The 11,098-nt window shown below is 55.1% G+C and overlaps 1 protein-coding gene across 3 annotated transcripts; it reads left to right on the forward strand.

The window, feature by feature from the left end:
* The first annotated feature begins 1,334 nt into the window (after positions 1–1,334).
* HMGB3 (high mobility group box 3) lies at positions 1,335–10,896 on the forward strand. Of its 3 annotated transcripts, none has more exons than XM_038588559.1 (5): positions 1,335–1,495; positions 6,243–6,397; positions 6,613–6,752; positions 7,239–7,413; positions 7,847–10,896. In XM_038588559.1, the coding sequence occupies exons 1-5, from the start codon at positions 1,447–1,449 to the stop codon at positions 7,985–7,987; spliced, it is 660 nt and encodes a 219-aa protein (XP_038444487.1). In that variant the 5' UTR covers positions 1,335–1,446; the 3' UTR covers positions 7,988–10,896. The 3 variants fall into 3 exon arrangements, with proteins under 3 accessions (XP_038444487.1, XP_038444488.1, XP_038444489.1); XM_038588560.1 differs by lacking the exon at positions 1,335–1,495 and adding an exon at positions 3,861–3,956; XM_038588561.1 differs by lacking the exon at positions 1,335–1,495 and adding an exon at positions 4,148–4,170.
* The last annotated feature ends 202 nt before the right edge of the window (positions 10,897–11,098 follow it).

Consider the following 11,098-nt stretch of genomic DNA (forward strand, 5'->3'; position numbering starts at 1 on the left):
GAGCATCTTTCTCCCCATGGGAAAAAAGTGCAGTCGGAAGGGCAGTCCCACCGAAGAGCAGGGGGGGCTCCAGGCCTGAAACCACGTGGGGGGTGAGCAGGGTAGGGCGAGGGCCGCGGGGAAGGCCGCCCCGCCGGCCTAAAGACTCCCCACCTGTGGACGACTGAATGACAAAAGGCTCTTAGATCCCTACTGAGAGGGTAGGCCCGTAGGCCCCGCGGGAGGATCCCGGCGGTACCCTTAACACAGTTTAAAAGATTAAAAAACGCGGCCCCACCCCATATCCACTCTGGCTGCATTTCCAGGGATTTTTTTTTTTTTTAATTTCCATGGATTCTTAAACGGAGGCTGCCCAGGTTGAGCCTCGGGGATGTCACTTCAAACCCTAGGCATCCCCATGAAGACCTGGTGGCAGGGGGGTGGGGCAGGGGGGCGGGTGAAGAAGGTGGGGGACCAAGGCTTTCTGTTTGTTGTTGAGTGATGAGGACTCCCTTTGAACTTCTGGGGGTCTTGAACGGACAGGAACTGACAACTTCTTTAAACATCATTTGCCACACTTTTCCTTATTTCCTCTCAATGTTTTCCTGACCTCTCCAGGCAGTTTAGGGGATTCTGGTTTGAGGTTTCCCTCTGTGAATGGGCCCTGCCTGGTGCTGGGCCTCAGAGGCGATTGATTCGGTTGAAAATACTTTCCAGTGAGGACCAGGGCAGAGGCCCAGAGTGCCGTCCGTCACCTTGACCAAGTCACTGGCACTGCAGACTGTGGCAGCAGGCTGCCTCGGGGTCCCAGACTTCAGGCCATGCCCAGGCACCCCTGACTTTGTCACTTGTTTCACCTTTAGCCCTCCCCGGGTGGCCTTTTACAGGTGACAAGCAGACCACCTTCAGGAAGAGGTGTCTCTGCCTGGGATCCCCTCCCTCACAATCAGATTGCAGTGACTAGGGTGGATAGGCGGGTCAAATCACCTTTGCTAGAGGTCCCTGGGGCTGGGAGAGGTGAGGTGACATAGCAGAGGCCTACTCAAAGTCAGGGACAGAGCCCCAGGCCACAACCTTGCCCCTGCCTTCCAGCCCCATCGTCATTCCCCCTCTGAATGTGGAATTGAGTTATGAGTTTCTACAGTACTGAGGAGAAAGAGACTGTGTGAGGAAGGGATGGAGGAGTTGGGGGAGATTGGCCCTGAAGAAGACATGGAGAGTTGGGAGGGTATGTGTGTTTTTTGTTGGTGGGGGGAATGAGCAGGGAACCATGGCAACCATCTTCAGATCTTTGACTCTCTGGGCCATGTCATAATCATGTTCTGTGAAGTTCTGATGACAGTGACTGCAGGCTTAAGCTTCGGGACAAGTGCTTCAGCTTCATAGAAGGAGGAGCTTTCGAGGGAGCTGGATAGGAGGAGCTTTCGAGGGAGCTGGATAGAAGGAGGAGCTTTCTCGGGAGCGGAGATGGAAACTCTTCCTTTGAAGAATCCGAGGAAGCCTTTTGTCATTCGAAGTATGTACACAGCAATAGGAGACCAGTGGGCAGGGCTGTGGCAGGGGATGGGGAAGACTGGGTCTTGGGGGCGGTGTCCGAACATCACTTGCTGTACAGTCTCTTCTAGACCGGGGGTGTTCTTGTTTCCCTGGTTTAGCTTTCAAGCTGCTGTCTTTGGGAATGCCTTCCATGTGCCCCGGTGTGAGTGTGTGTCCATGTGCTGCTTGTGAGTTGCCCGTGCTTGTAAATGTGAACCTCGCCATCCACTCGGGGGTCCCCCCAAGTATGCCTTGTGGGCTCTGAAGGGTGACCACTCTGGTTCCCCCACCTTGGTGCCCGCCAACTGTGAAGTGCAGCTTCCCACTGTGGCCAGGATGCCAGTCAGTGGATGGACCAGAAGCAGCCCCCCGTCCCACCTGAGACCCCAACTCACATCTTGGGCCTGACGACATTGGGAGGCTAGGGCTCTCTGGCAGGAGATACTGGTCAGATCACCTGTGGAGACCCTAGTCCCCACTGGGAAGGGCGGGGACAGGGGAGGAGGGAGTGGCCCCAGGCTGGTCGGACCCTGAAAATCTCATTGCGGAAGAAGCTGGAGAAGAGACCAGACCTGCCATGAAATCCCCGAAGGGGGAATTGTACTGTGAGCAGGATAGTGACCCCAAGGCTCAGAGATTGCCTGAGACGGAGGAGACTGCCCAAAAGGGAGGTGTTAAGCTCCCTATGGGTGGACACATGAAAGTAGAAGGTAGGCAGCCACTCAACAAGCTCTAACAGGGTGGAGGATTGGACTAGGTGGCCCTAAGACGTTTGTATTCTTGAGTCTTTAAACTGGGGACCTGGGAAAGTGACTTGATACTTGTCAGCTCTTGCCAAAAGCAGAACGACTTTGACGTTTGGTCTCAGTTGGGTCCCTAAGGATGGAAGCCTAGCAGCGCAAGCCGCAAGCTGGAGTGGCTCAGGCCTTCCCAGGAGGCTCAGAGGAGTTGGAAAGAGCTCGGTGGGGCAGGGTGGGGTGGGGTGGAAGGTGCTTTGTGATGTCACTTCTCTGACATGCTTCAAACTGCTGCAGTTGCTGGCAACAGCATTTGGAAAACTCATCTTCTGGTGGGTCTCATTTCCAAATATGCGAATTATAAATAGCTGGATATCTTGGCCTTTAAAGTGCTTTAGAAAGGGAACTTCCTATAGAAGAAGTCATGATTCGTCTTCCATTATTTTCTCATTCTTTCTCGTCCTTCCTTTTTCTTCCATTCTTCCCAGGAAGCTTGTGGTTCCTCAGAGTGGAGGGCCCTCAAATTTTCAACAAAGGTGTTACTAGCATTTGGAGTGGGAAATTAATTCCTCGTGTGTGACTGTCCTGTGTGATACAGAACATTCATTCTCCCTGGCCATACACTTCTCTTATAAAATTCCAGCCAGCACTCCCCGTCCAGGGCACTTCCAAACATCCCTTAGACGAGACATTGCCTCCCCCCACGTTGTGAAAACCATTGCCTTAACCCCCTCCCTCCCCAAGAAGTGACTTGCTCCCGGGGACCCTCACCAGCCAGCGGCAAAGCCAAGGCCAAGTCAAAGCGCGTTCATTCGTAACGAGAACTATTACTCTTTCCCAGAATGTGTGCTGGGAATGCGGGCCTGAACTGAGGCAGTGAAGAGGGGGGGACTCCCTGCCCACAAAACTAAGACGTCTCACAATTTCTCTGCTTTTGCCAAACTCCGTCCTCCTTCTGTAGCCCGGCCAGCCCGGCCTTTCCGCAAATGCAGGCACCAATCGAATTTCTGGTAATTAGTGGAAAGAGCTTAGCCGAGCGCGATCCGCAGGAGCGCAGTCAGGTCCCCTTCGGGCGGGGCAGCAGGGCCCAAACGCCGAAACCCCGAGGGCTCCGCGAGCGAACTGCTGTTTTCCACCCGCATCGAGGAGTCAGCGAGCTGAGGCCGGGCCCCTGCCGCCGAGCTGCGCGGGACCTGGGGAGAGGTGGAGCACCGTCGACCCTCGCCGATCGGTCCCGGGAGGTTCCCCCGGCTGAGCTGGGGGCCAGGGGAGCCCAGGCCGTGACGCGGCGGGAGCAGAGGGCTGCGCATCTGGGCTCGAGCGCGTCTTCCCACGCCGGAGGCCGAGGCCGCCGGGAATGGCGGGGCCCCCTCTCCAAAGTCCTTTGAGATCCCAGCTCGCTTCGAGGGGGAGGGGGGTGTGTGTGGGAAAGCGAGAATATTATTATCCCTCTGTTTTGCCTCGGCAGCCAGCGCCGGCGGGTTGTTCTGTTTGAATGAATGATCCCAGCGGCCGCGCCCAATGGGCGCCCGCGCCTGTTTAATATGCATGAGGCCCGCGGCCAATGGCCGGGCGAGGAGGCTGTTTTAAACGGCGGAGCCCGCTGGCCAATCAGGCGGCTCTCGTGGAGGCAGCTAGCGCGAGGCTGGGGAGCGCTGAGCCGCGCGTCGTGCCCTGCGCTGCCCAGACTAGCGAACAATACAGGTACGTTTCGCACCGCCCGCGCCCGCCGCCGCCGCCGTTCCTGCTGGTGCTCCTGCCGCCGCTGCTGCTCCCGCCGCCGCCGCGCCCGCACAACTTTCCGGCCCGCGCCGCCGCGAGCGCGCCCCGCCGCCGCCTACCCCTGCCTGTCGTCCCCGCGCCCTTCCCGCCCCTTCTTGCCTCTTGCTAGGTGGCCGGGAAGGAAGAAGCAATTCAGGTGTTTCAACTTTTCAATGCTTCATCCTCCGCTCCCCGCGGTCGGGGCTGAGCCCCCTTCGGGGAGCCGCCCTCGGCCGCCGCCCTCCCCCCGCCCCCCCCGGGGCAGCGGCCGACGGACCGAGGCCCCCAGAGGCCAGATGTTGGGGCAGCTGTGGCGGCGGCGGGAGCCCAGGGGCGGCTGCGGGCTGCGGGCTGCGGGCTGCGGGCTCCGGCGGCGGCGCGCGTCCCGGCGCGGGGCGGCGGCACTGGGAAGGGGGCCGGGTGCTTCCCGGCCCGGGACGGACTCGGCGAGGGGCGGGCGGCCGCTGCCCGCCGGGGGCTGCGGCGCGGGCAAACTTCGCTCCCGGGCTCGGCCGGGCGCGGCGCGGGCCCGCGGGCTGCACTGCTGCTTCTGCATGAACATGGCCGTCGCGGGAGCGCCCGGCGGCCCGGGGGTGCGCGGACCGGCCGCCCCCCGCTTGTCGCCTGCCCGCCGGCCGCCGCCGGAGCCGCCGCCGCGGTGCGGCCGCCGCTAACATGGCTGGCGCGGTGCTGCGCTCGGGCGAGGGGACGACGGGCGGGCGGGGCTCCCGGGCGGGCTCTGGCCGCGGCCCCGGCGCCCGCGGCCCCCGGCTGGCGGCGAGGAGGGCCGGGGGCGCCGCCGCGGGCCCCGGCGCGGCCGAGCGTCATGGCTGCACGGGCGCCTTTGTTATCCCGAGGAGTGCGCCCCGCGCCGGCGGGGAGGGGGCGTCCGGCCCGCGGCCCCCGCCGCCCCGCGCCCCCGGGCGGCCCGGGCGGGGCGGGGCGGGGTGGGGGCCGGCGAGCGGGCGGCGGCGGCGGCGGCGGCGGCGGCGGTGGCGGGGCCCGGACCGCTTTGTTCGCCGCCGCCGCCTGCGCCGGCCGCGCGCGGATCAGCCATTTTAGCGAGCGGGGCTCGGAGGCACGGCGGGCGCCGCCGTCGCCGCCGCCGCCGCCGGCCCGGCTCTGCGCCCTCGGCGCGCTGCTGCCGCCGCCGCCCCCGGCCCCGCGCGCCCCCCGGGGGTGGCAGCGGGGGATTTCAGGGGCAGTTTCTTTCATCAGGAAGCTTTTGACAAAATGGAAGGTGAATTATGGGTGTCCGGGTGACCCAGCGCGGGGCCGAGCCCGGCTGCCCGCCGCCGGCCCGGGCTCCCCTGCGCCCCGGGCCGCCCCACCCGCGCGGCCACTGCGGGCCCCGAACGCGGCCCCTCCGCCGGTCCCTGCGAGGGGGAGCGCTGTAGTTTTACATGATGACCTTGGGTGTGGGAAAAGGAAAAGATGGCGGGAAGCTGGGGGGTGGGACAGGGACGATGACACGCCACAGCTGCATTTTTATTTGGAAACTTTGGAGAAAGTATTCCTGGCTGGACATGCGTTCCGCTGCACGGATGAGCTGGGCTAGCCCTTTTGGCATCCCCTCCCCCTTCGGATAATGACAAAGTGACAGATTTGAACTCCTACGACGGGGGGAGCTGCTCACTGGCCGCATCACCTTTCTTGCAAAAGCCATTTCTAGGAGCCAAAAGGCATCAGTAGTGCAATTGCAAATGTTCCCCCTTTACGCTTCTCCAGCTTTGATCTGGCGCCTAGCGTAGCAGCGGTGACAGTATTTTTGTCTGTACCGTTGCAGTCAAACAGTTGACAGCTCGCCTTAAGTCGTGGGTCTCGGGCTTCTGTCATCCGCCTGCACCCCTACACATGCGTCCTCCCGGCGCCCTCCCCACTCTGCGGTTGTAGTTTCCAAAACGTAGTAGCTCCGAATGGGAATGTACCGCGGAGCCACCCCACTTGGGTCGGTTCCATTTGGAGAACTTGATCGCTCTCGCTCTCTCGGAGAAGTAACTCGCAAACCAGCGCGCTTCATGCTGGTCAAAAGTTAAATGACAAGCGACAGTGACGCTGATTTCGTCCTCACTCTGCCTTGAGCTGCCGGCTGGCATCGGGCACTGGGGAGGGGGACTGCTGCCTAACAGGGACCTTAATTGGAATTTTGCCTGCCCCTGCTGTACCCTGTGGGTCTGTTGTAGTCACTGTATTTGTTTTTCTTTGTCTCCCTTCCTTCATCCATCACAGTCAGGATGGCTAAAGGTGATCCCAAGAAACCAAAGGGCAAGATGTCTGCTTATGCCTTCTTTGTGCAGACGTGCAGAGAGGAACATAAGAAGAAAAACCCGGAGGTTCCTGTCAATTTTGCTGAGTTTTCCAAGAAGTGCTCTGAGAGGTGGAAGGTACTTTGCTTTTGTGTCCCCAAGCTAGGCTTAGTTGGATTTCACACATGGGGTTAGTCACCTTCCCAGTAGCCCCAGGTGGCTTTCTGCTTCCTCTTGGGCTTCTCTTGGCTCCCTTTCCAATCGTGTGTGTGCTTTTATTTTTTTTAAGCTGGACAAGGGTTTGAGGCCCTGCCCACTGCACCGAGGGATTTAACAGCTCCTGTTCTTTGCAGACAATGTCTGGAAAAGAGAAGTCGAAATTTGATGAAATGGCCAAGGCAGATAAAGTGCGCTATGATCGGGAAATGAAGGATTATGGACCCGCTAAGGGAGGCAAGAAGAAGAAGGACCCTAATGCCCCCAAAAGACCACCGTAAGTGACTGTAGGGTTCAGGATAACAGATGAGAGCTCTCATTCTACCTGAGGGATTTTTAAGAGGACACGTTACCTAAAAACTTCAGGATAGTCTGCAAAGCATTCTATACTTAGAGCCTTAAGGTGCTCTGGTCGGGATGTCTGTCTTAAGGCTGCGGGATTTGGGAGCTGTGTCCTTGTGCTGGTTGCCTGTTGGCTTTTCTGTGGGGAGTGAGGCACCCCAGTGTCAGAGTCCTTAGCTATGATTCCCCCAGGCCCCGCTTTTCCAGCAACTGAGAGACTGAGAAAGTCCTGTGTATTTCTGAAGCATCTTAGGCATTCTAAAACCTACAACTTTGTCACAGCGTGTAGTGTCACACCTTTTTTTTCACTTCAGGGAGGAGTCTGTAGTGGTGGGAAGGTATCCGTGAGAGACTGGGGATCTGGGCTTAAGCTCACATTTTTGCTGGCTCTTGTCTCATTCATACAACGGTTTTCCTGAAGGTCTGGATTTTTCCTGTTCTGCTCGGAATTCCGCCCCAAGATCAAATCGACAAACCCTGGAATCTCCATTGGAGATGTGGCGAAGAAGCTCGGTGAGATGTGGAATAACTTAAGTGACAGCGAGAAGCAGCCTTACAACAACAAGGCAGCCAAGCTGAAGGAGAAGTATGAGAAGGTGAGGTGGGCGCGGGTGTGGCCAGGCTACTAGGCTGGACAGGTGGGCAGCCGGCCGTCCTGGGGTGTGCGGGGGGCGTCCGGCTGCTTTGCTGGGCTGACAGGTGAGCCCAGTGTACGAGGGCTGGCGTTCAAGAATAGAATGTTCTTTGGGACCACTGCAGACAGGCTCTTTAAAAAAGTTGGATAACGTGGGATGCCATGGGCAGGGAATTGGAGAGTCCCATTAAACAGCCGTAAACTTGTAAATTCGAGTGGCCGACAACCACATTTCCATGTATCTGGGAAGAGGTACCTCAAAGAGCAGCCCTGAGTAGTAAGTCACTTGTGTCCCATTCTGAGGTGGGGACAGCATGTTTCTGTCCTTGGCTAAAACAGCTGCAGGAGAGCCTTAGCCATCGATTCATTTGGAATGTGTCCCCCATTCCTTCCAGGATGTCGCTGACTATAAGTCTAAAGGGAAGTTTGATGGCGCAAAGGGTCCCGCTAAAGTTGCCCGGAAAAAGGTGGAAGAAGAAGATGAAGAAGACGAAGAGGAAGAAGAGGAGGAGGAGGAGGAGGAGGAGGATGAATAAAAAAACTGTTGATCTGTCTCCTTGTGAATACCTTAGAGTAGGGAGCGCCGTCATTGACACCTCTCTTATTCGAGGCGTGTCTGTTGCCCTCGTTAGGTTTAATTACACAATTGGGTCATGGTCATATTGTAGTTTCTCAAAGTGCTCTAGAAATCGTCAGTGGTTTACATGAAGTGGCCATGGGTGTCCGGAGCACCCTGAAACTGTATCAAAGTTGTACATATTTCCAAAACATTTTTAAAAATGAAAAGGCTCTCGTGTTCTCCTCACTCTGTGCACTTTGCTGTTGGTGTGACAAGGCATTTAAAGATGTTTCTGGCATTTTTTTCTTTTTTTTTTTTTAATTTGTAAGGTGGTGTTAAACTATATGGTTATTGGCTAGAAATCCTGAGTTATCAACTGTACATATCTATAGTTTGTAAAAAAAAAAAAAAAAAAAGAGAGAGAGAGAGAGAGAACAAAACAACCGAGACAAACTCTTGATGCTCCTTGCTCGGCGTTGAGGCTGTAGGGAAGATGCCTTTGGGAGGGGCTGTAGCTCAGGGCGTGCACTGTGAGGCTGGACCTGTGGACACTGCAGTGGGCATCCATTTAGCTTCAGGTTGTCTTGTTTCTGTATATAGTGACCTAGCATTCTGCTGCCATTCTTAGCTGTGGAAAAGGGGGGGTCAGCTGGCATGAGAAGTGTTTGGATCCTTTTTAGTTAAGTGCGGTAGTTTTAAACTGTTTGTTTTTAAACAAACTGTAGAACTCTTCATTGTCAGCAAAGCGAAGAGCCACTGCATCAATGAAAGTTCAAGAACCTTCTGTACTAAACACGACTTGCAACGTTCTGTTATTTTTTTTGTATGTTTAGAATGCTGAAATGTTTTTGAAGTTAAATAAACAGTATTACATTTTTAAAACTGTTCTCTATTATGACAGTCTAAATCTCTGACTCACAGAAAGCAGTCTTAGCTAACAACCCACTCCATTGTATTTGGTGACTAGCCCCCCCTGCACATCTGGTACCTTCTCTTCATGTGGCCAGCTTGCTTAGGATAGAGCTGAAGAGGCTCCTTGAAGGTACTGCATGATTTTGTTTGGGGCTAAGTGGCATTAAGATAAAGTCTGAACTGCGGGGTGTAGAAGCCAAGAGAACTTGACCCCAGGCAAGTTTTCCCAGCCTTTGAAGGTACAGGAAGGTGGGTGGTTAGGATTGAGGCTGACTACTATGTAGGTTTAATGGGTTTTTGTTCTGGTTTGGTTTGGTTTGTTTTTTTGTTATTTTTTTTGTGTGTGTGTGCCTCCTGCCACCAATGCTCCCTCCCCTCATGCTGTGGGGCCAGATTCATTGCTAAACAGCAAAAATATCCTCCTAAGGGTACGGTGTATCAGATGTTCAGGCTTTTTTTCCTGTCTCATCGCCCCTGACCCCGGTCCGTGTAGCAGAGTATCATTTGTTCTGTTCGACAGTTGAGGTCTTGAGCTACCGCTTCTGCCTCCTGGACCCCAGTGAGGGGAAGGGTGGTAGGAGTGGCGAACGATATCCATTGGTTTTCCTACTACTTTGAGAAACTGAACACCCCGAGGAAGGTGGCTGGGGTCCCTGTGGCAGGCTCTGCCTTGGGCCACCTGTACTGCAGGCAGACTGACGAGATGGATTGTTTCTAAGAAGCATTAGATGAATCCTATGAAAAGTAGGATGGCCTGCCCACAATTTTGAGCTCATTGATTGCAAATGTAGGTGGTTGTTAAATGTTGTTAAACTGGAAGAAGCTTGGTCCGTGTTTCAGTGGTTATTTTATGTTGGTGAATGATGTTGACATTTTGTCCCAGTTGGGGAAAGAGGTGAGGCGATGGCCACAGTGGCAAGCGGTGACATTAAAAATCCTTTCGAGGGCTGGTCCATCTTTACTGTTGGCAGGAAGGAAGGGCCTTGTGTTGTGGGTGAGAGTACTGCCTAGCGTGAATACTCTGTGTGCGTTGGAGGCTGTGAAGCACTCGGGAGTGTTTTTGTGACCTCAGGAGGAAGCTTTTTCTGAAAATTCACAATTTGGAACCCTGTGTGTCTGCAGGCTATATGTCCTCCCCACTCTGTCAGGTCCTGGATGGGTATGTCCCGGTCACGGTCACTGGCCCAATCTCTCGCCGATAATTATAGCCATTCCCATTCCTTTGCACATCAGAACTGTTTGTCCTAAATGTGTTTTTCTAGCTCTTTTAGAAGATGACCACTAATTTAGAAACCCTCGGTCTTGAGGTTTGCCCAGAGGCACTTGTTCGAGGTGCCCTCCTGCTTCAGCTGGTGCCGCTGCTGCCCGGCTTAGGTGTACCAAGATTTGGGAACTGGTTAACCTCATCAAATATGGAAGAGGAGCTCACTTGTCCCAAAGGAGAGCTGACTTGCTAAGTGGCGCCTGCCGGGCTGTAGCATCTTTGCGCCCCTCTGCCTTTGTGCTAAACAAGTAGGGGAGCTGCTTAAGTGATCTTTGTGCGGATGTAGAGTTCTAAAAAGATTCTAGTTAAGGCCACTTGGCTCATGTTTTCACCCCAGCACGAAGTTGTTCCTCTTACTGGAATGATGCTCCGGAGCTTCTCTGAGACGTGACAAGTGGCGTGGTGTCAACCATCTAAGGCTTCAGCTCAGCCTGATTACTGGGCCCACAGTATGTGATCTCGCGATGCCAACCTGTTACTTTATTATTATTTTTTAATCAAAAGGACAGTACCTGCTTTCTCTAACCAGCTCTCTCCCAGCCCCCTCACCCCATGTTTGAATGATGTTTTATCTTTTGGAAAGAACAAGGCTGTGATGTAGCAACTATTGTCTGTGTCTCCTGTGTGTCTGTTCTTGTCACAAATGTATTTGGGGACATTGGATGCATTCATTTTCTGTAATAAAGTTTCTTAATCAGTCTTCCCAAAAAGTAATCAGTGGGCTGTCTGCAATCTGTTTGAGATACTGAACCTCTGTATTTTGGGTTGATTATAATCAAGGTTTGGGAAGTACAAGCTTTGCTGTAACCATAGATCTGAACTGTTCAATGGAGAGATACCATCAAAAAGGGCAAGTGAGAAGGATTTCAGAGCCCCCAGATCATCAACCCTTCAGCCAGAGGGGTAGTGGAG

The sequence above is a fragment of the Canis lupus genome, chromosome X, assembly GCF_011100685.1.
Source record: "Canis lupus familiaris isolate Mischka breed German Shepherd chromosome X, alternate assembly UU_Cfam_GSD_1.0, whole genome shotgun sequence".
Classification (NCBI taxonomy): domain Eukaryota; kingdom Metazoa; phylum Chordata; class Mammalia; order Carnivora; family Canidae; genus Canis; species Canis lupus.